Source organism: Zonotrichia leucophrys, chromosome 2 (genome assembly GCF_028769735.1).
Source record: "Zonotrichia leucophrys gambelii isolate GWCS_2022_RI chromosome 2, RI_Zleu_2.0, whole genome shotgun sequence".
Lineage (NCBI taxonomy): Eukaryota > Metazoa > Chordata > Aves > Passeriformes > Passerellidae > Zonotrichia > Zonotrichia leucophrys.
Genome location: NC_088171.1, coordinates 120070536 through 120097999, shown reverse-complemented (window position 1 = coordinate 120097999; position 27464 = coordinate 120070536). Strand labels below are relative to the sequence as shown.

Sequence of the window (27464 nt, the reverse complement as noted above, 5' to 3'; positions counted from 1 at the left end):
TACATTCGTCTGAGATTATCTGGGTGAGCCTCGAAGCTCTGAAAGCTCTGGGCTCCAAGTGAAAGAAGTCGCCAAAAGATGTTTGCGGAACACAAATTGATACTCAATCCTTCTAATTTGTGTGTTTAGTGTTAGCACGTTGTTGCTCAAGTCCCCATTGTCACTTAGCGCTTGGAAAGTAAAGCACTGACACCCATCAGCAAACGTGATTCATTTCCTGAGGAAGGAAGTTCAGGCCATCCACACACCCTCAGCACCTGTCGCAGACCACATGTGGGAACGCTTACCCCGAGCGGCATTTCGGAAATGATAAAAGAGTCTTCCTCTTGTAAGATGTATCACAGTCTCCAGTCCCTCAAGTAAGCAGTGTAAGGCATCATTCTGCAGCTTTGCACATCTGGATGGGCAGCTGTGGTGGTACAGAGTGCTTTGAGTGAAACTACTGCATTGGTATTGCTGAGAATGGAGCTCCTCAGGCAGCAGTGGTGCTAAGGCTGTTGTGATCATGTGCTGGTGCCTGAGTGTGTTTGGCTTTTGCACAGGAATGATTGGTGGCAATGCCCCTCGGCCTGCCATGGCCTCCGGAGACTGGGGCAGCCAGGCCCCCGCGGTGAGGGTGAGCTGCGCGCCCACGGCCGGCGCCATGAACCGGCCCGTGCAAGCAGGCATGATCCGCAACCCCACGGGCAGCATCCCCCTGAGACCCAGCAGCCAGCCTGGCCCAAGGCAGATGCTTCCATCTCAGGTCATGAATATGGGTAAGTCACACCTGGAGCTGTTCAATTTGGCGAACGCTGGATTGTTAAAGATGAAGCAGGAGAAAAAAAGGAAAGTAAGAAATCCTCCATTCATTTAGAGATTTGATAAGAGCCATACTTCACAGTGAAATTTTCCTGTGGATCTGGGAAAGAAGGTGTCTAAAATGCTGAATTTGAACATGTTTTGAGATGGACAGTTCCTGCTACTCTGTAGCTCCACAGTTGTGTGGCCAGAGAAAGAGGACATGAAGAAGTTGCTTTGGTTCACTAAAGACTGTGGAGTTTTTTTAGACCAAACGCTTTGGCAAGATAATTGTTCACGGTCACTTTTAAAGCAAGTGCATTATAATACTGACTCTATGTACAGTCTTTTTCTTATGCTTGTGTTATTAATTTTTGCATCTATGGTGTTGTATCTGCTATTTTATAATTTTGAACCACTTTCAGAATACTCGTACTTTCTCAAAACTTAAAAGCAAATTTTAACAAAGGAATAATATTGCTTGTAAGTGTAATATTTCTGAAGTCTTGATGCTTTAGTTTGCTTTTACCATAACATAGGTAACTCAATTTTAAGAACTAACATGCAAGTAGCTTCTCTTCAGAAAAGTTATATGGTTGTTTTGTTCTTGATTAGGGCCATCTGAATTGGAAATGAACATGGGAGGACCTCAGTATAGCCAACAGCAGGCGCCTCCAAATCAGACTGCACCGTGGCCAGACAGCATCTTGCCTATAGAACAGGCAACTTTTGGTAATCAGAACAGGTGAGTCTTGGTGTCACATCAGAACACAGAGAGATTTTGCAGGCCTTTAATTTACACTTCTCATGGAAAGAAAGTTCTGCATAGAACATCCACCAAATGTACATCAATTTAATCGTTGTATTATTTTGTGCTCACAAAATGTATGTGTGTTCCAATAATATTTATCAATGCTCTCTTTACCATGTAATGTGCTGAATGAATTGAAAGTTCTGTATCACAGTGAATGCTGCCAGCACTTGAGTTATAGTTGCACCATTTTTCACCTCTGGAGCATTGATGCGGACATGATTCTGTCTGATTTTGCTGTTCTTGTTGTTAACAATTACACTTAACACTAAATGTGGAAGAGTGCCAGTAGTACTAGCCATGACTGTGTAGTCATAATATCTGTCCCTTCCTGCAGCAGGGTAGCATTTTAAGTGATGTAGGACATGGTTAATTATGTTTTGTTTGGGTTCTTTTAATTGACCTAAATTCTGTAAAAGAGGAGGAAGGAAAGATGAAGTGAAAGGAAGGCTGCCTCTTCCTGAAGTTACCTCCTCCTCAGGTAGTCAGAACTGCAGTTTGGTCACAACTCATTAATTCATATGTAATGTATTCATAGCTTCATTCATCATCAAGAGTTTTAAGTGATGGCACAACTGTTATAAGCAGCTTACACTTCTTAAAAAAGAGCCATGTCTTCTCCAAAAGGTCTGCAGCTTATTTTAGAGAGACTGTGTATATGTGGAATGTGTAAGGAAGGTAAAATGGACAAGCAAGTGCAAAACGTTGAAATATTTTCAGTTGTGTAAGTAGTAAATTGAGGGATCACTGAAAAGAAAATTAGGTGGATACATTTGGAAAAAAAGTATGTTTGAAAAAAAGTTTATCTTCTGACTACATTCTCTTAATTTTCATTAGGATGCCTGAAAATATTAGCCATAAATATATGTGGCATTTTCTTTGTTATATTCCATGCTTTTCAAGATGTTTCCCGGTGTTTCCCTCAGTCAGCATATGCAAAATGCAGTGCTTGTATAACTGAATTATTCACTTCAAAAACTACACCTTAAAAGAAAATACAGGCTCATATCTGGTCAGCAAGCCAGGCAGTTAATTCTTCCATTTTTTTTACCTTTGCATTTGTCACAATTTCCTTACAGCTGAATAATTTCCTTATTTCCATATAGTAATTTCCTTATAGCTGAAGATGGTGAAAAAAATTGCCATTGCATTGCATCTGAAAGTACCAATATTTTGATCATTTACACCCCAACCAGAGACGATTAATCAGTTCAAGCTGCCATTTCTTGCTTTATTAATCCCCAAGATGGCTATTTTTATTATCTGATGGTTGCCATGTGTTAAATGAGTAAAAATAATTCTTAAATTAAAAATTAAAATTTTCATTGGGGTATATAAAAGAAATGGAGAAATTGTAAGCAATTGCCATTTCTTAATATAGAGGATTTGACAAATGTTTTAGTTTTTTTTATCGTGTGTGTTCACATTCATTTGCAATATCAGAGGGGGTTTTTTGCTAGCCTCATCAACTGTTTTTCCATATAATAGAACTCTTCTTAGAAGTTATCTTTAGAGTTTATAAGCAATTTTAATCAAAGGAATTTTTTTCCTTTTTCCTTTTTGCTGATTTATAATTTCATCTATGAGAGTTAGAAAAATTTCTCTATGTATGAGTTTGATTAATACTTTGCAATGTTTTAAAGGTGTGTCATACATCCTTCCTAATTTTTTTTTTACTGTCTGGGATCCAATTAAAAAGAATATATTTTTATTAGTTTTCCTGCCTGCCACACTGAGTTCATTCAGTGTGCAGCCTGACGATGCAGCTCTCCTGCTCAGCTTCGACATAGAGATTAGACTTCCATGGCAACCATATATCTCATTATGGAAACTAAATACACAAACATGTTTCTTTGTTTTTTCTAAACAGACATGTAAAAAGGGTTCACATACAGTGCTTTTCCTCCCTCCATGGGTGACAGCTTTTGTTGTCTCTGAGTAATTATCTGGGATGGGATTCTTGTGGGATGTGCATATTGTAGCTGCCCTTGCCTGCAGAATGCTCTGCTCTTTTTATTTTCTGTTGCAGTTCTGTGGTAGCGTGCGTGAAGCAGGGCAGGTGTGTGAACTGCAGAACAAAAACCTGTCATATGGCTGCAGATAAGGTGTCATTTCAGATTTAGTTTGTTTCTCAGGAAGTTTTGTCCTTTGGGTTTATAACAAACCTTTATTCTGCCTTTGTAACTGCAAGTGTGCTTCGCATACAAATTCAGGGGTGAGGTAAGCAGGATTTATAGAATCATCACATGCTGCCTGACAGTACCCAAGTTCTTGCTGATGGCTTTCCAGGGCACATAACCAAGTGTATAAACTGATACCCAAGTGTGCATTTGGGATAAGCTGATGCAGTGTTTTGCTGCAAGCAAAAAGGGGAATGTCCTTTTCTCCCTGCTCCCTCAGCTTCTGCCCAGCTCTTCCAGATGTTCAGTTTTTGAAAGCTCAGACAATCCATGGACCCATCTGTGACCTCTTTTGCTTGTTTAGCCTGTCAGAAAACCAGCTAAGGGGAGAGTCTATGGAAATGAGTACTACTTGTGGTAATATACTTGATCTGACATGAGACATTCAAAGTTAGAACTAGTTTTAAAAATAGTTACAACTAATTTTAAAACTTTCAGAAATTATTTATCCTTTTGTCTTCAGTGACTATATTCTATACTGACTTCTCAGTTCCTCTGTTGACCCTGTAATATGCAGTCAGCACTTAGGCTACCTTTATTGGGCTTTCCTGCTTGTCAGGTTTACCACCCTTGTAGGGTCTTGACAGGCATTAATCAGTTAGTTATTTCTTTGGGTAGCATAACTTCCACCAGAATAACTTTCTAACCAAAATTGGCAGCAATTAAAATAATTTCTGTCTCTACTTGTTAGTTCAGTTTGAGTACTAATCCTCTGATATTATTCCATGTTTTCGAGCAGCTGTTTACCAACCCTCTGTTCATGTTTTCACAGGCAACCATTTGGCAGCTCACCAGATGATCTCTTGTGTAATCATCCTTCATCAGAGTCACCAAGTGATGAGGGTGCTCTCCTGGATCAGCTTTACATGGCATTAAGGAATTTTGATGGTTTAGAAGAAATCGACAGGGCTCTAGGAATACCAGAGCTAGTGAGCCAGGTATACTGGACATGGTATTTTGCATGTATTAGATATTGCTTTTATAAAATATGTTGTCAAGGTGGAGTTGAAAAAGTTGAAAACATTTCTTGCAAGCTAGAATGGTGGAAGTCCATTTAATGGCTCAGTGTCACCTGAAAACTTTCCCTCAGCCCCTGGTTTAGTCTCTCTTCCTCTCCCCTGCCACCCTCACCTAGATCTGTTTCTTCTTCTGACCTGCTTTATGCAACAAAACAAAATAATAGTGGTCAGAGGAACAGCTGTAGAGGGACAAAAGGTAAGATCATGGCCAGCAACAGAAAGAGGAAAATAAGAGCCTGAATAGGAGCCAAGGAGCAGGATCAAGAGTTTAGTGTGATGGGGGCAACAAGCTTTTGGATTAGCAGACCTGAGATGTGTAAATTCACCCATGGTTTTTTCCTTAGATGATTAATGTGTGTTAAAGGATGAGATTTATCTGAGGCAGCTGATTCCATTCCAAGCACTTAAACTGTAATTTTTTTTTCACATTTCGAGCATGCTTGCTACACTTTGTTCTTTGCTTTTTCATCCATTCTTCCCCACAGTTATTTTTGTTGACTTCCACATGGTTCTTGCCTGTTTCAGTCTAATATGGTGCAAAAAAAAAAGTGGTAAAAATGAAAGTATTTTGAGTAAAAGTTAGTTCCTGACATTTCTGGCATCAGAATTTTATTTCCAAAATCATTATATGTCTGTACAATGACTTAATATTCTCAGAGGAACCTGCAATACCCATTTCATTCCCCAGCACTCATCAGCACCCTGAGCATAGCTGTGAACTAGCTCTGCATTTTCGATATGAAATAGGACCAATGAAATTCTGCTTTGAACATGAGAAAGCTATCTCCAAGCCTATTTGGTACAACACAGAAGTCAGTGAGGTGTTGAACTGGAGATAGAATTTATTGGTGAACTTCAATTTTGCACTATGAATCTTTCATGCAATATTATATAGGTTTTGGAATGCCACCACCAAAAAATATTAATAATGGTGTATTTCAAACTAAGCAGTAAATATGTTTCTATTTAATTAATAATTCCATGGAAACAGTTAAAGGATCTTGCAGATAAGAGGACCTCTTCATTTTAAAACATGTTTTTTAAAATAGTCCTCGAACATTTTACAGCAGCTTAAAGACTTTCTTTCATGAGGGCCCTGAAATTTAGATTAACTTCATTTTCAAGGTCAGTGTGGAATAAGCTATGAAATTATTCTGGCTAGAGCAAATATTAGGGGAGAATCTAGAATTGCATTCAGAATTGTGTTAGTTTATTTATGCTAATGGATAATCAGTTAGTGCAAAAGTGCCCTGAAAGAATTGGGCACTCTGTTCACATTAGCTTCTGTAATAGTTTCAGGCATCTTTATTTGAAGTCATTATTTTGTTAAAAGATACTGATAAAAATCTACTTATTCATTTGTAATACCTTGTAATGTATTTCAGATTAAACGGCAAAAATATGGTAGCATCACTTCATTTACAGATTTTGATCTAGCATTTGTTGTTTCAGGTTTTTATTCATTGGAAGAGTAATGCAATGTCTGTGTAAAGAACACAAGAAAGATTATGGGGTTTTATAAAGAAAAAAACAGCATAACAAAGGAAAAGAGAGAGGAGAAATTTGTCTCTGTGAATATATTTTGATACTCAAATACGCAGTTCTGCCTATTTATAAGTTTTATATTGAGCTAAAGAGAGCTAATGTGATCTTCTGTTTCAAAACATTCCCATCCTAGAAGGTTGTTTTCGCAGGCTGTCTGTATTAGTCCCGTATAATCCTCTGGAAAGCCACGTCCCACCAACTGTTCCTGTTGTTGGTGTGTCTCTGCAGAGCCAAGCTGTCGACCCCGAGACGTTCCCGAGCCAGGAGTCCAGCATGCTGCTGGAGCAGAAGGCTCCGGTGTTCTCGCAGCAGTACGCGGCGCAGGCGCAGATGGCGCAGGGCAGCTACGCGCCCATGCAGGAGCCCGGCTTCCACGGCATGGGGCAGCGCCCGGGCTACGCCGCCCTGCGCATGCAGCCGCGGCCCGGCCTGCGCCCTGCCGGCATCGTGCAGAACCAGCCCAACCAGCTGCGCCTCCAGCTGCAGCACCGGCTCCAGGCGCAGCAGGTACGGCCCCGTCCGTGCCTGCTCTCTCTCCTGGGCGGCACGTGCGGTCAGCCTGCTCCAAAGAGAGCGGCTCTTGCTTCTTTCCCCTTCTCAGCTAAAATCTAACAGGAGCCACAATGAGTTTGGACAAGATAGTGCCTTGCTCGTTCTCTTTGTTAATCTTCTTTTTTGGCACCTTCATATTGTTCTTTGAACAATACAAGCATTTTTTATTTAAGTCTAGTATTTAAGTCCAGTATTTAAATCTAGTAAGTGTATTATTTAAGTCTAGGTCTCACTAAGTCTTTGAGCAAGGTTACATTGGTGTTTTTTGTTATATACTTCTTTTTCTATTTGCTTTATCTTGACTCTTCTGCCAATCTAACTGCTTTTATTGCTGCCTGTTGCCTACATCCTACATCCTTTTTCTTCCTCAGCCTTGGTCTGCTTCTGAGAATTAAGTTCTTGTTTCTTGTTTTGTTTTTAAATACATAGGTTTGTAGTACTATCAGTGAGATACCAATGCTTATGGTATTTAAGGAGGAAACATCATTTCTGACTTCAGTCATCAGAATGAGGTCTAGTTTGGAGTAAACCTCAACAGTCCAGTCCCAAAGTGAAAAGAACAGGAACTATGAAGGGAGCACGTTTGGTATAAACAGCGTAGTGCCCGTGTTGTTATTTTCATGCTGTATTATCTCTTTAAGAAGCAGTATTCTGTGAATGGGAGTAGGATTTGAGGAGGAAAATTAGTCACTGCTTGGATATGTAGAATTAGGTCTACAGACCAGCTGATCAGGGAAGTATATCTGTATGACTTTGTATGTAACACTTCTTGTTTTGCCTTTCCTTCTAAAAACTTTTGGGTTTTGGTGTTGGGGTGTTTTGGTTTTTTTTCTCTTTAGAATCGGCAGCCACTGATAAACCAGATTAGCAGCGTCTCCAATATGAATCTGTCTTTGAGAACTGGAGTGCCAACACAGGTGAGAAAAATAATACCTTTTAAAAAAGAAAGTCGCTTCCTTTTTTGCTTTCTTGCCCCAATATAATGCAATAGTTATGCTGTGTGGCAAGTACAATTTCAATACAAATATTGCAGTCTTATGTGATAAGGGAGTATTTTGCTGTTTCGTTTCTGAGAGTCATTCCCATTTTTACATAGGATGAATAACAGTTTAAAAAAGATTTGATATAACTGCTTTTTTAACCACGCTTCTCATTTCCTAAAGATGTGTGCTTTTAATGAGCTGCTCCATTTGCAAATACAAATCACTGCAGCCTTAAACACTGGTATTATTTCAGTTACTGACTCTTGCAGTGTTGGAAGTCTTTCCCAGCAGAAGCATTAGCAAGTTTATTCTCTCCTGCTTTGTATTTCTGCTAGTTGTGTTGTGAGGGGGAAAAAAGCTGGAATCTTTGAGATTGCTCTAGTGGAGATGCCTCTGCTGGCTGGGTTGCCTTGGAAGGGTTGCTGACGGATGGGTGGTGGTTTTCCCCAGGGCCCCATCAACGCGCAGATGCTGGCGCAGAGGCAGCGGGAGATCCTGAGCCAGCACCTGCGGCAGCGGCAGATGCAGCAGCAGCAGCAGCAGGTGCAGCAGCGCACGCTGATGATGCGAGGCCAAGGCTTGAGCATGACCCCCAGCATGGTGGCCACCGGCGGCATCCCGGCAACCATGAGCAACCCGCGCATCCCGCAGGCAAACGCACAGCAGTTCCCATTTCCTCCGAACTACGGTACTGCTTCCACTTCCCCTCAGTGAATTTTGTCAGTCCTTACTCCTCTGTGTGCCCCCAGTGCTGGGTCCGAGCCCCTGATCCACAGGCTCTTGCCTGGCTCTCTGGGAACAGTGGAAGACGTGGCAGTTTGGACCCCTTGGAGGTTCCACTTTCCTAGCTCTAGTACCAGTTATTCTCCAAGCACTGCTCTTTCTTTGAGCAGCAGCAGCAGTGCAGTGTGTGTGTTTATTTATATATAGACATATGCAGATAAATACATGTACACACACACAAACACATATATGTGTATGTATTTGCTTGATGGCCTCTGAATTTTGAGTGAACTAAACAAAAACCTCTTCAGTTTAAGTAATATAAATCAGTTTTAGATAAGGCATTCCATTTCCTACCCCATACCCAATGTGTAATATAATTAATACCGTCTCCTTTCTTTGTTTTACAAAGCCACAAACCTGTTCTGGGCAGTTACCTCCATACAGTTACTGCTATAGTTTCTTTATTTATACCTACTGGATAAGTTATGTTATAATTATATTATATAATATATTATGTGAAAGTTCTGCTGATATAACAAATTATGTCCATCCAACTCTAAACTTGGTATCTGCTTTTACCAGATGATAAAAGTAAGACTGGTTAAAGACACATTTGCAGGTCTGAGCTCTTGGTTTGTTTTAACTCTGAATGTACAGTGGGTAAATTTCTCATTTTCTTCTTCAGGTATTAGTCAGCAGCCCGATCCAGGCTTCACAGGGGCCACCACTCCTCAGAGTCCACTGATGTCACCAAGGCTGGCTCACACTCAAAGCCCCATGATTCAGCAGTCTCAGGCTAATCCTGCCTATCAGTCCTCTACGGAGATGAATGGGTGGGCACAAGGGAATATGGGTGGTAACAGGTAAATCCAGAAGAAAACCAAAATGAGCACACAGAGTAATGGGGTCATTGATGGTCTACACTTATCTATGGGCTCGTTTTATGTAACTGTTTGTGTGTTTGTTTGTTGCTAACTATCTGTCCTAAAAGAGATTTCTTTTCAATTTGGCTTTACAAGTTGGTTTAAATTCTGTCTTCATACCAGGCAGAGTGAGTGCACAGCTAAAAGACCTGCATCCACGCAATGCATTGCTTTGTCTATTACAACTGATCAGACACTGTGTGCCCTTAAGAAGCACCTGTGCTGCACAGTGAGCTCCATCCCCTAATGTTTGTGTGGATGCATTTCTTCTGCATATGATTTTCATCCCACACTGCTTTCTACATGGCTGGATCAGCTAAGCCAGAGCCTGTGCATTCTGCTGCTCTGGAATTGCAGTGACTGGATTATCACCTCCCACTTTAAATACTGGAGTGTAACCAGGTTCAGCCCATTAGTCCTTGCACATGCTGGGGGTCAGCATATAGCTGTCATTCCCTGACAGCACTGTAGCAATACCTCACACATGCAGTCACCTTTTCAGCTGAGGCCTCTGCCCCAGTGGGTGTAGCTCTAATAATCAGTCTGTCCAAATCAAATGGGTTGGATGTTGAACACTATTAGTAGGCAGCAATGAGCTTCCAGATGGCAGTGGTCTGAGCTTTTCCTTGGAAAATGGGAGGAGCTGTCAGGTACAGCCTTTTATCAATTGGCACTGGGGTGCACACAGCTGTCTCTAGCACTGTGCTTTTGTCACCCTGGAGTTCTCAGGCTTACTTTCCTAGCACAGTGACAAGTCTTTTTCCAGCTAGCTGACAAAGATTTAAGTAACCCAAAACACCAGTATTTTATTGATGAGGCTAATCCAAGTAGAATTCCCCCTAAAGCAGCTGATTTATCTCTTACCCTCATCCTTGTCCATGCATCATCCTCACAGTCTTCCTGAAGCATCTGCAGGAGGCATAGCTGCCACTGTCATGGCTTCTGCCAAAAATGGCAGCAGGGGCAGCTCCAGAAGTCCAATGGTTGGCTTTGCTGAGCTGCAGTTCTACAGCAGAGACATGTCAAATGTGCTTACACAAGCCACTGAGTATTCACAATGATCTGTAGTGTACTGTTTCAGCCATCCAGATAACAACTTAAAAATGGGGTGAGGTGGCCTGAAAAGACGTGGAATTGGAAGAAAGAGAATAGTGGGATTTTCTGGGTTTGGTCCTGTGCCCAGAATGCCATTGCACTGCACCAGGTCTCTGAGTGCACAGCAGTAGCCTAACAGAGTACCCAAGTGCAAGACTGAGTGTTAACCCTGAAAGATTTCCTCAGCTGTGGGAGCAGTGCTTCACAGGGAAGGGAAAGTCAGCCACTGATAATGAGACACAGCAGCCCTTCCAGTATTTCGGTCTAATGCACATCCTCTAAACAGACACATTGTCAGTAATAATTCTTTCATTGGCCGTTGCATTATGCTCAAAGACTAGAGAAGACTGATGTGTAAACAGTGAAGTGCATTTTAGGAAGTGTGAAGAAGTCTCTCATGTGGCTTTCAGTGGGAAGGAAAATACTGTCCAGAAAGCATTTGGACTGAATAAAATCTAGGATGAGGTTTCCCACAGTTACTCCCCTGTAAGTTGTTCAGAAATGTCCTTAGAGAAACATAGATACCTTAGACTTGATGTCATTTCTTACAGTGCCATATTTTCAAAACCTGATGCAAAGACCTAGTAAATAAATTTGTGCACAATTGCATGTCTATATTTGTGAGCCCACTTGCCATAATTGTATGTGCAAATCTGGTATTCATATATGCAAACAGCCTATTTTGCAAAAAGGAACGTTTATTACCCTGTCTTCAATTTTAGCTCAACAGTTCTGCACTGTGCTAACACTGGCGATTAAAGGTGTTTTCCTCTCCCTCCAGACATTACTTTAAAATACATACAAAGCTCCTTTAGACTGCTAATTGGCTGTTCTTGCATGTGCATAACAGATTTGTACTCTGCCATAGTTTCACATGCAAAGGCATGCATTTTTTACACAGACATGGGACCTTAAATTTTGAAAATCTACTCCTTAGACATCAATGCAGCTGAAAACTAGTTTTTCCTTTGAAGTTGGAATAAATGACAGTATATAGAAATTCTAGCTTAAGATATATTTTAAAAAGTTTCTTAGTGGCTTCAGCATTCTGACACATTGCTTTTTCCATTCCTTGCTGTAGCATGTTTTCACAACAGTCTCCACCACATTTTGGGCAGCAAGCAAGCACCAGCATGTACAACAATAACATGAACATCAGTGTATCCATGGCAACCAACACAAGTGGTATGAACAACATGAACCAGATGACAGGGCAGATCAGCATGACCTCAGCGACCTCTGTGCCTACATCAGGGTTGTCCTCCATGGGTCCTGAGCAGGTGAGAATCTAAGGATGTGAGATGACAAGCTAGAGGATTTGCTTTTACTTCCAGTAGTTTTTCAGGTCCGCTGCATTATGTTTCTCTTACTAGCTGTCTTGAAAAATGATGATACAAGAGCTTTGGTTTTAGTTCTGCGCTTGAATAGCCAGGGTGACCAGTGAGGTAGAGAGCAGTGTAGCTGCTCCTGGGCTTCCATGGGGAGCACATACTGATGGTAGCTCCTGTTCGCAGTAGGTAAGTGTCTGTGGCACAGCTGCAGTTGCTGATTTTCCCAGCAGTGAAGGCTGGAAGTGGATGGCAGGCAGCTCCTTCCTGGAGAGAGGAGTGAAAGCTGCCTGTATAGCCAGGGTTTGGAAGATGATTCAACTGCCACAGTATTTGTAGCCCCAAACAATAAATTTTCAATCAGCTGTCAGAGCTATCCATGTGGCAACTTTACAAGCACTAAATGCACATTTTTTGTAATGTGATATGAAATAGGTTGCTGAATCAATAGGTAAGTAACCTGTTCTTTTCTGCTGAGAGAATTCACATTCATTCTTATTTGATATGCTACTTAGGATATCTGAAATAAGAAGAAATAACATTTCTGTTTGTCAGCCTGCAATTAAACTCTCTCAGTACATTATTATCAAGTGTTTGATAAACAAATTCTGTTAATTAACAGGCTCATATATTTGTTTCAAAGCTGACCTTCAGCTTGTTCAAAAATACAGGCTTGAAATTATGGACTTTTCTTAGAAATATTGGCAGGAAGGTACCTCTTGTGTCTTCAGGTAACATCTTCTGCTATAGAGATCTCTTGCTATAACTTTTTTCTGATACCATAATGTTCCAGTTTAAAGCTGGTTGTTAATGTATGACTTTTTTCTAGCCTAAATTTGATAACAGCGTATTTACTTTTCCAATATTGTCATTTACCTTAAGTAGCTCTTTTCTTCTCCCGTATTTTAGAAAGATTCTATCAACATTTTTTTGTTGTTGTTGATAGTTTGGGTAGATTTATTTTGTTTAGTTTTGCATTTTGTGGGGTTTTTCTTGTAAGCCAAACAAGCCATATTTTTTCAGTCTCTTAGACTTTAAACTGCATTTGCTTTTCTGCAGCTGTTGTAGTTTGAATCAGTATTTCCTAAGCACCAGAGCCATGTGCATGACACTAGTTCTTCCCCATTTCTCTTGGAATACTCTGACAGATATAGCTGCAGATCACATTTGTCCCTTACAGCTGCTACATACTGGTGACCCAAAGTAATTTTGATACTCCCAGATCTGTCACCTTCTGTGATATTCCCAGTTGCTAAGCCAAATTATATCAGATTTTTTTTATTATTAGTTACCAGGTTAATAGAGTTGCACACATTTACTGTAGTAAAACAGTAGTAAAACCAAAAAAGAAAAGAAGGGGGATTTAAAGGTTGTGACCCTATCTGATTTCTCAGTATACCTGTGCTACACAATTTTTCTTAGGAACCTGAATTTACAAACTGCATTGTAGAAAGAGATCTGGTTTTATTTTGAAGATTTCCATGCAGGCTGTTTCCCCTGGCACAGCTGTCACACTGCTTTTCCTTCCTGTTAGATTACAAGATCTTGTTTCAAGATAGCATTTATCTAACTTCCAGTAAGATACTTCTACTAACTTCCAGCCTAAATAGGCTGAGGTTCTTTATCCATCTCAACATTTGGGTTTCAGCCCATCAGTTCCTTTTTTGGATCTGCTTTAAACTCTGTTGTTGTAACTTCCTCCTAGAAACATGAATGGAGTAACCAGAGACAGTGATTTAACAGTGACTGCACCAAAGCTGTGTAGAGTCAAGTTCTGCTTGTAATTTCTCTTCCAGTGTATGGGTTGCCTTGGTTCTTTGGGGGACAATGTCCCACTGAAACCCTTATGATGGTCCCCCAAATGCTCCTCAACATACTCTGCATTCTTTGTTCCCAGGAGTGTTGCCTCCGTCCTGTCTCCATCAAATTGCATTTCTTAGATTGTGTCTGTTAAAGCAAAGTGCTGTGGCTCATTCTGTAACAGTGACCTGCTTTCCTCCTGATTTACCATCCCAGCATTGTGTCATCTGCAAGCAAATGTTTTATGCTTGGTCTAGGTCAGAGGTGGCCAGCTGACAGCTGAGGGGACATTTCTGGACCACAAGACAGTACTTTTTAGTCCTCAGGAATGTGCTGTACTGCTTTGCATTTTCTTTCTTGAGAAACACAAGTAACTAAAAATGTATACTTGAATACTAAAATTGACACCTTTTTTTCAGGGCATAATGTTTTACTTAAGTGACATCTTTATTTAGCAATTGACCTAGACTGTGCTGAACTTTTTCTTGTAACTGGTGGTTTTCAAAATGACTGTATTTTCTGTAATTCTGCTGACTGTTGCCATTTCATTCATTCTTTGGGGTTTTCTTATACTGTCACCTACATTTCTGTTTACTTTTTCAGTGTCACTTTTTGTTCCACAATACATAATTTGAACTCCACATGCTTGTCTCTTTCTAACCACAGTGAGACTAACAGTGATTCACTGTTACTCTCTGCAAATGTGTTCTAGCTTTTGAAAAACACTCAACATTATTACTATTGGATGGTTTTGGAAGTAAGATCTTACTACCTAATAATAAACAGCTGTGCCTGGACTGACTTAGCAGCTGAGAAGCAGGTGTATTACCCCTGGTACCAAACAGATTTTGTTGGCTCTCTTTCCTCTCTTGTTGTGGCACTATGCTGTATCAGACAGATGCATCCAGAGCTCAGAAATACTAAGTTTGGTGTCTGTCTGATCATACTTGTGTTATCTCCAACTTCTCTGGTTTACCACCTGGGCTCCCAGCATCACCAAGCAAAAAGGTTGTGGCCAAAATGGGCTTGGTAATTATTATATACTTAGAGGCTCTTTTATATATTTGAGGAATGAGATCTTGTCTCATTATCATCTTCTCTCTTATAATTACATTAAATCTCTTCAGGCTGCTCTTACTAGTGTTCTTCTAGGAGGCTGCTACCAGGAATGCTGAAATGCTGGCTGCCAGGTTTGCAGGTTCCTCCTGTCCAAAACAGCTTTCCCAGGCATCAAGAAAGTAAACCTTCCTGGTGTTGCACCATTCAGAGACCTTACTGTGATCAGCTTGTCCTCAGCTTCTTGTTGGCACAGTGGACTGCTGCCATGGTTTTGCCTGTTACTTACTTTGCATCATGGATCCGTGCTATTTACTGAGCTATCAAAGAAGCAGTTTGAAACCTGAGCAAGAAAAGAGGCTTTTCACTATGTGATGTAAACCCAGTCCAGTCAGAGTAGTTGTGTATTAATCTGCACAGGGCAGTACTCGCCAGGCCAAAATTATTATGGCATTTAAGAAGAGTTATCTTGAAATGGTATTTTGACTTTGTTCAGCATACCAGATTAAAGGAGCTCTGGAGTGGTAAGAAATTTTACTTGTTGTTCACCTTGTATATAACTTTGTTTTTTGGGAGACTATTAATTTTGCTTAATTGCAAAGGAATTGTAAAACATATCTGCTGTTTTTTAGTAAGACTTCATATATGATAACACCACTTTACCTTTCTTCAGAAAATTATAAAAACCTTTCAATTTCTTTGTCCTTCTCCATACTTTTCTAATTGAATTTTTTTGCAGTCAGAAAAGTTAATGTCAGGTGTTTTAAGATCTTCTGAAGCAAATGTATTCATATAACAAAATAGTAGGGGTTTTTTTTGGGCTTTTTTTGAGTTTGGGTTGGGTTTTTTGTTAATGTCTGATACTATGTCAGTCAGGATTCTTGCCTCTTACTGGCAAAGAGATTCTTTAATAGAAACTTAATTGATGCCTTTTTTCCTTTTGTTGTGGCCTGGAGCTACTTTCCTTTTCCATACCTGTCCTAAGTGCCATGAGGCAAATCATGCAGTCATCTTTTGGTTTCAAAACTGCTGTTGATTCAGGATACAATTTTTTATTTCTGCTTTCATTTTTACCTCCCTTTGTCTACTAAACAATCAGAAAAGATATTTGTGCTTGCACATTCTAATGAATATTGATTAGTAGCAGAAAGCAGTTTTTAAACATGGATTCATCAGTTGCATGCAAATAAAGCTGCAAAGCTGTCTGTTCTTTCTGAATAAAATAATGTGGTTCTCTTCCCTTCTGATTTAAATTTTCACATTCAGGTTTAAAAATCTCTCCACTTCAAGGAGCAGAAAACATCACTAGGAGGCTTGCAGCACTTAATTTCTTTGGAGTCAAAATTCCTAAGGCAAAAATATTTTAAGTTTTTATTCTTTCTCATTGAACAGTAGTCTTGTATCTGGCAGGATTGGAAACCAATCTTTAGGTGGTTGCATATGAATGTATTTTTCAAAATCAGTGACTAGCAACAGAAATAAGAGTCAGGAGGACCTGAAATGAGAAGACTTTGTGTGGTGAATTCAAGAGCCTTCCTCAACAAGAGAAGTCTGAGACAAGATCTTACCAATATATATGTCTGGAGGGAGAGTGTCATGAGAATGGGATCTACTCTGAGGGAGTAGAATTGACTCAAGAAAGTCTTCCTAGAAAGAGTTTTCTTTCTTTCCCTGTTAAACTTATAAGGCAAACTGTTTCTTCAATATTGCAGAACCTTGCTGAAGGGCTCTGTTTTGTATTATATGCCAGTTCCTACATGGTGAGATTAGTGCTTTGAATGGAAAAGCCATGCTGTAAATTTGGCAAATTACACATGGCTAAGCATGACAGACCTTTTGGTTGTGCAGAAACACATAGCTTCAATACTTTGCTATGACTGTGTTCAGAAAATTGTGGAGACCATCCTTTAGGAAAGCACGCCACTGCACGTTTTCCCATTTAATGTTACCTTTCTCCCATTGCTTGCAAACAGGAAAGTGTTGTTAAAACTGAGTCAGTAGTTGGTATCATTTAGCCTACATGTTATCTCATCAGGCTTTGAAAAAAGTGTATGGTGGCTTGCAAGCAGCAAAGCCATGTGTTATTGAGGTTAGGAAGGTAGTTATATGTTTCTGCTCTCAGAACTTTGATAGCAGGGATTTCCTCTTTAGATAACACTGAGATAATTTATGGAACCTTTGTAAAATATGCATAAGGGTTGTAGTATCAGGAATGAAATCTTTATTGTTGACTGTAAAGCAGAATAATATAAGTCAAATACATGTTGTGCAAGAGAAGTGCCTGGCTATACAGTCACTTCCCTGACTTGAGCATCATCTCAGGAGTGGGTGTTGGTATGCAAGTAGTGTAGTGGTCTGTAATGCTTCTTTTAAGTTCCCAGCCCTCCTCCCAAGACATTTCTTGATTCATTCTCCTTAATGTCTTGTTACCAATAGGTTAATGATCCTGCTATGAGGGGAGGCAATCTCTTTCCAAACCAGCTGCCTGGAATGGATATGATAAAGCAGGACGGAGATGCAGCACGGGTAAGAAAAGGGGTACAGGCACAGCAGAACTGTGAATATACTGAGGCTGGAGTGGGTACGCTACCTTTTTACTTACCAGGTTCCAAGTGCCCTGGATAATAGTAATTAATGTGAGGGAGGATTGCCTTATAGACACAGAGAGAGAAGGAGGGGGAGGGAGGGACAGACAGACGATGGACGGACTGACAGAGAGGGGCCGAGTGATGCGGGGGAGGCGCCACCTAGCGGCCCCTCCTCCTGGGTTAAGTTCTCTGCTGTTAAAGAAGAGGAATTTGAGTAATAGGGGAAATTGGAAACATCTGTCTGAGAAGTTAATAACATGAGTGAAAATGAAGAATGTGAAAGTACCAAGGCAGAAGTAACCATACATATATATTTTATTGTATCCCTGTCTTTTTTGTATTCTTATATATTTAAAACTTCCCAAAAGCCAATTCTTCTCACATCTTCATCTTGCTCATATAAACATACAAATGTCAGTCTCCAAGAGTGGGGGATCTGTACATAAAGAGTCTCTTCTGCAGCCATTTCATGACCACTTTGATTAATAAAAAGATGCAGTGTATTCTGCTCTAGCAGAAGTTGTTATATACCAAGGCATTATTACAGAATCATAAATTGGTAGTTCCAACCCCCTGCCATGGACAGGGCACCCCCTGCCATTAGACCAGCCTGCTCAAAGCCCCATCCAATACTTCCAGGGATGAGTCATCCACAACTTGTCTGGGCAACCTGTTCCAGTGCCTCACCACATTCACAGTAATGAATTTCTTCTTATATCTAATCTTAACATACTCTCTTTCAGTTTAAAGCCATTGCCCACTGTCCTGTCACTATATGCCATGGTAAAAGGTGCCTCTCCAACTCTCTTGTGGGCCTTTTTGGGTACAAGAGACGGTGGAGAGAAGTCAGGGTGCAGGTGGCAAGAAATGAGTGGCATGACTTTTGGCAGGGAGTCTCTGGGGTGTAAAATTATAATAGTGGTGTCGGTGCCATGATAATGAGAAGGACAATAGCAATGCATAAGAGAAACTTTGTTTCACCTGAAGAAAAGCAACTTCTTCAAACATCCCAAATTATTTGGAAAGGTACATCAGACTGCACTTGGTGATTTTACATTTATTCTACTAATGTACCTCTGACTGTCAATGAAAATGGAGTTTATATGCACTATAAATACTTTTCACTGAACTTTGAACTGTAATAGAGGTTAAACAGCTGCTTTTTCATGCAGCTGAGCCATAAACTACTCCTACAAAGCTGCTTTTATTTTTTTTAGAAAGTTCAAGCTGTGTAACTAATGGGCAACTTTTGCATTACATAATTTTTTGCAAGTCGCTAGTATAGTGGGAGTGTTTATTTAGTATATCTCTGGAGATACTGTTTCCTAAATGTCCGTCCTGAAAATAAGGACATCTTTCGATTTTCACTTTTGTTTCCACTTCAAAAACCACTGACAGGGTCCCTGAGTTACCTCTCAGCGTGTTAGAAAGAAGAGTCAAAGTTTAGTTTGTTATTAGTCAGGGCATAAGGGATGTGAGTGTGCTGTCTCTGTGGTGTGATGAAGGAAGGAGGAGCCATGATCAGGACTCTGCTGCTCACACCCAAGGAGCTCCAGCTGCACCAGCTAAACTGGGAATAGGAGATGTATAAAACGTAGGACCTTGCTTTCCTGCTTTGCAGGATAACTCTTGGCAGTGACTTTGTCATTTCTAGGCTACATTTCTACTACTAGGCTAGTCATTTCTAGCTACATTTCTAGGCCTTGTGTGAGCGCAGAGGAAACTGTGGTAAGGTCCAAAGCATAGTGTAGGCAGCTTCCAGAAGGCAGCCTAGCAGCATGCATGGGGACTGGTGAGAAAGCTGCCTAGCCAGCAGCACTGTCCCTGAGCAAACAGGGCCTTCCTCATGCGTGACAGGAAGCTGTGAGCAAAGAGCTGCTCCACAGCCAGAGCCACGGCATGGGAGTGAAAAGCAGCCCCAGGGGAGGAGGAAGATGGGTTTGGCTGGATTGACTCTCTGACCTGACTGACCACAGCACCCCGTGGGAGAAGGCATTTACAAGGAGAGGAAGACAGAAAGGCACAGATTGCAGCCACTGGAAGGAGTGGTCTTAAAACAACTGTGAAAACCACATCCTGATGTTTTTGTGAATAAGAAAGAAGATAATCAACTCAGCTGAAACCAGTTTGTACTATATTTGTGTAAAGACATCACAAGGGTATTAATTATGAGGTAAAAGACATCTCTAGGGATCCATAGCTGAAGCTGGCTTTATTTCTTTATTCCCTTTTTTATTATGAGTCTTGGAAGGGAAAGTGAGCCAAGGCATTTGTTTTCTTTGACAGGGATGCAGCACTGAGAGATTTTTGCACATATTCTGAGAATGAGACTTCTTTTAAACCCTATTGCTATGCCTTCAGGTGGAGTTTACAACAGGTGTATGATCTTGAGTTATTATAATATCGAGGGTAATTGGAATGAATTAAGGACCTAAGAATGCAGTGAAATCAAGCCACCACTGATACCAAAGGAACTAAATCACTGGTCAGTTGTATCAGTGTACACAAGTAATAGTTTAGCTTTATAAATTCCGATTAAATTTCAGGTGTAAAGCATTACAGTAGTGCACAGTTGACAGCATCCCAGATCTCACTGACCTGTCCATCCTCACTATCCCAGCAGGAAGAATTAATCTGTTTTTCCCCCATTTCTCTTCTTTTGCAGAAATATTGCTGACCCTGAGGGTGGTTTGGTTGCTCCTTTCTTCAGCTGACTGGGCTGACGGCCCCAAACCCTTACCAGTTTGAAGAGCTGTGTCTGTTTGTCTGTCCCCGCGGAGCTGCCGGCCCCGGCGGCTGCCTGCTGCCAACAGGACTCAGCCCTGCCTTCCCGAGGGGAGCCGGGGGCGTTGCCCAAGAGCAGCCTCTTCTTTGACAGTCTGGAGCTAGCGTACAGACATTGCTCAGTCTGTTCACTGCATTCACCTTAGTGCAACTTAGATCTCTCCTGCAAAGTAAATGTTGACAGGCAATTTTCATAAACCATGTCAGATTGAATGTATTTAAATGTATGTATTTAAGGAAAAACAACCATGCTCTCGTTCTGTTTCTGTTTAGTTCTAGACCTTGGGGTTTTTTTGCTTTGTTTTCCCTGGCTTACACAGTCTGGTGCAAAGGATTCAGTTCTGTCTGAAAACTGGTGTTTTAGACTAAGGCCTGCATTTTGGGGCGGAGAGGAGGCATGGAGGAGGGCATAAAAGCAACGTCTGGTACATTTAGAGACCTCCAACAAGCATGTTCCACTGACAGCAAGTCAGAGAAGATCAACTGATGCAGAAAACTATACAGACCAATTTTGAATGGGGTAAAGTTGTGAAACAGATGAAAATTACCCTGTGAGAGGGCTGTTTATAAGGGGTGATTTGATTGGGTTTTGTGGTAGTGTTTATGATGCAAGTAATTAATCCAAACATACAAGTTGGTTACATTCTCATTTAATTAAATTCCTAACAATCAGCAAATCTGTTTTTTTTTTTTAACCTGGCTCTCCTGACCTCTGTCATCTTACTCTTTCTAGTAGAATTAAAAAACAGGTTACTCCGTTATTTCCTTAGGTGTGTTTCCAGCAATCTGCACAGCCGGTTACTGGATGCCGAACAGCAGAGTTCAATGGTAATGCATGTAATGATTATGGTAGTGGCAGAATTGGTGCATAATATCAAAGATACCTGCTTTAAAGCATGATAATTTCTGGTTCCCATCCCCTTAGCTGGGAAAATAACAATTCCTGTAATACCTATAGCAGATATCACTACAGACTTCACCACTATCATGTTTCTGATTATTTTAAAGCAGTGTGGACTACGAAGACGTTTTGTAAGGTACATAAAATCCAGTTTATATGTAAACAAGCAATAATTTAAGTTGAAAACTTAAGTGTTTTACTTGTATAATTTTTGTGAGATATACATGTTGTGAAGTTGATTCCAAATGAGGTACTTCAGTATTAAATTAGATATCTTCTTAGCCGTGTGTGTCTCCTGGAAAAGTGTTTTGTAAAGGATCACAATGCCTTGATTAGACCTAATTTGTAGGCTTGAGACTTCTCATTTTCTAAGCCTTGTGATTCTGCTCATAATACCATTTAATTAACCTATATTATATGCAGCCACTGTAGGAACCAGTTCTTGATTTTTGTATGTTTATATCCTTTCGTAACAAATCTTAGAAAAACTGTTACTAAGCAGGCCACTGTTAAGGCGTGTTGCTTTTTTTCCTTGCCCACTGTGGTTTGAATAATCTTTTACTATACATCACTTTCTGAGGACTTGGAATATTAGAAATTGATGAGTTTGACCTGTTTTCTTTCTGCTGATTCCTAATTGTTTAGGAATAGTATTCCCTAATTTAGTGCTCCCACTGAGACTCTCCAAACCTTGAGCCCATTTGCTCCCCTTCCATCTTTTCATGTGGAGGACTGGAGAGGGGAATTGGAGGAACGGAAGGTAAAGATCATGGGTTGAGATAAAAACAATTTACTGAAAACAGCAATGAGATAAGAAAACAGTAACAACTTCAGTACTAGTGACAGAGGGTACAAGAAAGAGACAGACGGAAACTCACGACATGCCCGACGCTCCCTCCGCCACTGCGCTGATCCAGAAGAGAGCCCTTCTCCTGGGAAGAGACTCCCTTCCCCACCCCGGGAATGATGTGAGGTGTTATAGGATAACCTCTGGGTCCTAGCCATGCCCTCTCCTGGCTTCTGCAAAAGTTAACCCTATCCTGGCCGGAACCAGGACACTAATCCACAAACTTTCTAACCTGAACACAATTTTTTTGATTAAATGTAAAATGCAATGCATTTTATAATATCTCATCAGCCTTTTGGGATTGAAAAGTTTGTCTTGTTGTCATTTAATTTGTTTTGGTATTCAGGTGGGAGTTCAAATAAAATAGCAGCTATTCTATGTTAAGGCTGAGGAAAATATGACAAAGGCTGTGTCTGTGTTTGTCCTTAAAGAAGACAGTGCCACCATTTTGGAGAAGCAAGACGTTTTCAGCTGTCACCATTCTGTTGCAGAACTCAAACAGAATGCTTAGTCAGCTGAGCCATTCTTTGACCTGCTGATGGGACATAATAACCATCAGTCCTAACCTCCACAGCCTCATTACTACAACATTGGTCTTGAACTTGCATTATGTATCTGACAAAAAAATTACTTATATACGAAATGTATAAATTTGAAGGAAATAATTTCATGCACCACAAAGTGTAAATGAGTTTAAAAATAATTTTGTTGCTATTCCATTCTTTTTTGGTTCTTAACCATAACCTCTGCAGATAGATTATTCTTTTTCACAGTGGAAAAAAATAGTTTAAATTTGTCCCATTTCACAACAGACCTGCAAACTCTTATCTGTAGTGATTATGATACTTCATCATCCATTGCCATTTTGAAAGAAAGGAGATTGTACCTATCACTTCGGCTCCGTTTGGGTTCATTGTGACTTTTGTCGTCTTCTAAGTAATGAAAGAGAAAAGTGAGTGAAGGAATCTTCTGATCATATTGATCACTATAGAAACAAAAAAGCCAAATCAATTCCCTTCATTATCAGTATTTTTCATCCTGTATACAGTAAATTTGTCGGAGAAAGTACTTGGATTTTGTTTTAAGAGAACAATTAATCAGTGTTCTATTTACATTATTAAATGTGAAAGGCGCATAATGTGAAAAATAAGCATATATACATGGTCGTACGACCCGTTTAAGTGTTCATGTAATGTGGTGAGTTTAAAAAGTGAAGTGAGCTGTTTTGCTACAAGGAGTTAATTTGTACTCAATCCTTAAAATATTGTCCCACACCGGTATCCCTTTGGGCCTGTATTAATTAAAAGCAATGTTTTTGGAGTTTATACAATACATTTTTTAATCTTTGTTTAAAAGCGGAATTCATATGGGCTTAACAGACGAAATGGGTGGCACAGCTCCACTTGCAGAACCCAAAGATACACAATCAGTTTTGAAATGCAACTTAAGCCATTAATTGTTGGTGTGAATTTAAAAGTTTTCTAGTATTTGTATGGTAGTATGCTGCCTAAGAGCAAAAGCATTCTCTGCACAAAAGAAAATTTACTGTAGTGGCTTTGATTTTAATTAGAATTTTCTCCCTGGTGTTTCTTTGTAGACTAAAACAAAATCTTTTAAGTTTCTTACTACAGGTAAAAGCTATGTGCAAGAACCTCAAAATGCTAAAATCTAGCATAATGCCTTAGATCTGTTTTTAAGTCTTGTATATTCCTACATAGCTGTCTGATGTATTATATTTGTATAGTGAATTGTGTACAATTTTGGAATAAGTGCATCATCACTTAATCTTTATGTTGTTCAATAGAGATGATGGACACATTTCTTCAAACATTTACTGTCATTTAATTTTTTTCCCTTTATGTCATTTGTGGGTTTTATTTGTACAGTTCATCATGAAGTTGCATCTGAGATGTGTGTATATGAAAAGATTATACAAGGGTAAAATTAAGCAATATATAAACTATGGTTCTTCAGGAGAAAGCTTACAGTGTTTCAGGTTGTGATTTATTTTCAAAACGGAGTTGACTCTGAACATCACTTTGTTCACCTGCATTGATGTTTGTATTTCTAGTGTTAGCAGTTTATGCAAAGGTAGATATATTCAGAGAAATTTTAAATACATTTATGCAAGTTAATATTGCTTTGCTGATGCTATTTGCTTATTTGATGTTAAATAATGCTATTGTAAATAAAGAATTCTGTTGTTATTGCATCATTTAATAAATTTTAATGCCTTCGGGTTTTACATGGCTTTAGAGATTTCAACAGGTTTCTGTTGTGTCTTCATTTGTTCATAGAAGGCTATAAGAAATAGCACTAAAGCACTGGAGGGTAGATGGATTGGTAGGTTTTAAAAAAGCAACAGGCATTGGTAATGAATTGAAATTCCAGCTAGTTGTTACTTGCAAGTCCATTTCAGGACTATATTGGCTGAAAATGTTTATCACCTGGCTTAATGTGAGAACAGTTCATTATGAGTACTTTTTTTTTTATCAGTCAGGATGAAATGGGCATCTTTCATGGCAGTGTCAGCAGAGGCTGACCTCAGATGTGGAGATGATAAGAGTTACGGGTTTGTTCTCCTTGCCATGCCAAATGGTGGATTTAAGACAGTTGAAAAGGTTTGATTGGTCAATTAAAAAAAAAAAAAAAAAAAGGAGCTACAAGAATGCTTGTACTTGTAGCATTCCAGAATGTACAATGTAAAGAATGATTTTATCTTGTCTCTGGGAAATGGATGAGGCAGAAAAACTACTTATATTAAAAATTTTAGAAATAAAAGTTATTTTAAAGACCTTCAAACACCTGTAACCTTTTGCCGTTCCTACCAAAACAAGGCTTATCCTGCAGTTCTCTTATTTTCAGCAAAATGATGGTGAGATGAGGAAACTAATGCAAGGAAAAGAAGTTTCTTCCCAGTGTGGAGTTGGAAGCAAGCAGAAAAAACATCCATGTAGTAAGAGGCAAAATGTTTCCAATGGGAACCTTGCCTTTAGACATTCTTATAGTTAATTAATATTGAAAAGAAGATACAAAAGTTTTAGCTAAGACTCCTGGCTTCAAAATATGATGAGCTAATGATGACCTCTGATGTAACTGGCTTTGTGAAAGAGAAGTGCTGCCTTTTGCGTTCTAGATCAAGCTCTGTTGTCAGAGACCAGTGCATGTGACATATGGACAAGTTCTTCTAACCTGATATCATGACCAAAGATAAAGTGAAGGTCCTTCTCAAGGTAAACTGTGCCTTGAGTCTCGCAGACTGGACTTTTCACAGGGATAGAACAGGGGTGTTTGGCAGCTGTGAATTGTTCCCCAGCTTGTTGCTCACCACTCACAGTTCTTTATGTGTTGTTCCAGTGTAAAAGGAGGGCTACATGTCGTGTGTGCTTGGGCTTAGGCTGTGGCAAGGGCAGAGAGCAGCCAGGGGTATCAGCCCTCTGCCTTGGTTCTGGGACTGTGAAATGTAGAGATAGAGATGCCAAGTGCAGCCCGAGTGGGCCTCTTAACTCACACCCTGTCTCCTGGAAGAGCGATCACAGGGAAACCTTCCTGATGGATTCGTTCTTGTCCTGAAGAAAGCAGAACTCAGAGAAGCCTTGAGTGATTCTGTTGGCTGTGTGCTTGTAGTGAGTATGTATGACTTGTGTAATATCACCTTTTTGAAATCTCTGCTGGCACTGAATTCCAGCTTTTAACACAGGTCAGTCCAGAGCCACAGTAAGAGGTCCTACTCTAATATCAGCTAAAAGAAGGAAGAATGAACACAAATTGATGAAGTCCTTTGGAGATGTAGATCAGAAAAGGTCCAAGTTGGAATTAGTGTGAGTGAACCTGTATGAACAGTGGTCCTTCAGAGATGGGCATTGAGCTCTTTGCCACTTCAGGACAGGTTCTTGGGATGTCTCTCATCTGAAGAAGAAACCACACCAAGAGTTAAAGACTCAGGTGGTATGATGGACCCCATTAAACCGTCTCAGACAGGTTCTAGTCTGAGCTTCCTTTGTTACTGCTGCTCATGACTCCAACCTCAGCCAGCATGGTGGGCTTAAGCCAGATGTTGTGACCAGGAGGAAGCCCTTGTATATCTTGTTTCTTCTCTTCAGTCTCTCGTTCTGTATGCTTACCTTGGGGATGAAAGAAAAACACACTTGATTGCATTACAGGGTTTATGTTTAAGGAGCATTTTGGAGTCCAGAAGCTGTAATTCCCCAGTTTCAGTGGGTTGTATTCTTCAGTTTGTGTGAGGAGGATGGCAAAAGAAAAACAGAATCTCTGATCAGAAGTTTGAGAGACATGCAGGAGAAAAAAAAAAAAATAAGATCAAGTAGAGGATCTTAAAGGACAGCTAGAGAAACATTTGTTGGTGGCTGAAACAGAACATTCTGCCAGAATGTGGTGGGAGTGCTCGTTTGGTGCATCCAGCTGCACCAGCCAGCAAGTAAAGGACCTGAAAAGCTCAGTGTGAGGGCTGGGACTGTGGGGGGATACTGGGCAGGCAGAAGGGCTGTGCCCAGAGCAAGGCCACCCATGAATCAATGTTTGTGAGCCTAGAGGGAGGGCATGATTTGCTTTCATCAGTGAGCATAGAGCTCTACCAATTAAAGAAGAGGTGGAAATTTAGCTGTGTTTATGTCTTACATAGGTACCGCGAGTGGGTGCAGTTGAGGTTAACACCTTGTTCGTGGCAATCTGTGTGACTGAACTTGTCAGTGTCCTCTGTATGCATCCTGTGTCTGTGTGTCTGTGGCATTTGTGCTCAGCTTTGCTGCTGGGTGAACCTGCAAACCATGGCTGCTGTCATTAGACAAATGCTGCCATGGTTCTTACACACGAGGGAGGGTGGGCAGGAAAACCCAGAGTCAGCCAGTGTGATTGTCACTGTGTCCAAGGACGCTCTGATAACTCCCCACTCCAATGGGATGAATGTTCTGTTACTTCTCCAACCCCAAGGAGCTGGAATCCTTCTGTGGGTCTTTAAAAAATTCTGGCTTTAAGAACAGCAGCAGTTTGGGTGCAGGGGACAAGCAAAGTGACAGTTTGAATGCCATCCAGTTGGTGTTTCCTCCACCTCCCCTGAAATTAGGCACTAAAGGCAGAAACACTCAATGATGAAAGGGTGGCTCTGTGCAAAGAAAGGAGCTGAGAGAGCATTCAGACCCTTCTTCCACCAGACAGCCAGAGGTAAAGCTCATTCACACAGCAGCAGGAACTTTGCTTGGAATGTGTCAGTCCTACTGAATATGCTCTAAACTACTCAACCACCACTCACTGAGACTTCATTTAAGAATTAAGAAGGTAGCAAAGGCTGGGGAAACTGAGACACTCACCCAGTCCCATACAACTGCTGGGGAGGTAAAGCTGTTCCAACTTCTGTGATGTAACCAGGAATTTCTCCCTAGGAGATATTCCTACAAAGACAGAGGAGGAAACTTAGGAAAACTCTCCAATTGCTTGAAAGATGTCTCTCCTATCCAAGTTTCAGGCTATACTTCACTTTATCACTTCATTCTGCAACTACTCAGGATGCTGGAAGGTCCCACAGTGAT

General features: G+C 40.4%; 1 protein-coding gene across 4 annotated transcripts in view; it reads left to right on the top strand.

The window, feature by feature from the left end:
• The window catches only part of NCOA2 (nuclear receptor coactivator 2), a 188808-nt gene extending 164625 nt beyond the window's left edge, over positions 1-24183 (top strand). For all 4 annotated transcript variants that reach the window (XM_064706216.1, XM_064706215.1, XM_064706217.1 and 1 more), the window contains 10 exons: positions 543-758; positions 1396-1525; positions 4544-4709; positions 6564-6842; positions 7727-7804; positions 8321-8558; positions 9282-9459; positions 11696-11894; positions 17235-17324; positions 20052-24183. In XM_064706216.1, the coding sequence (XP_064562286.1) occupies positions 543-758; positions 1396-1525; positions 4544-4709; positions 6564-6842; positions 7727-7804; positions 8321-8558; positions 9282-9459; positions 11696-11894; positions 17235-17324; positions 20052-20063 (1586 nt within the window). In that variant the 3' untranslated portion in view covers positions 20064-24183. The remainder of the gene's footprint in view (positions 1-542; positions 759-1395; positions 1526-4543; positions 4710-6563; positions 6843-7726; positions 7805-8320; positions 8559-9281; positions 9460-11695; positions 11895-17234; positions 17325-20051) is intronic.
• The last annotated feature ends 3281 nt before the right edge of the window (positions 24184-27464 follow it).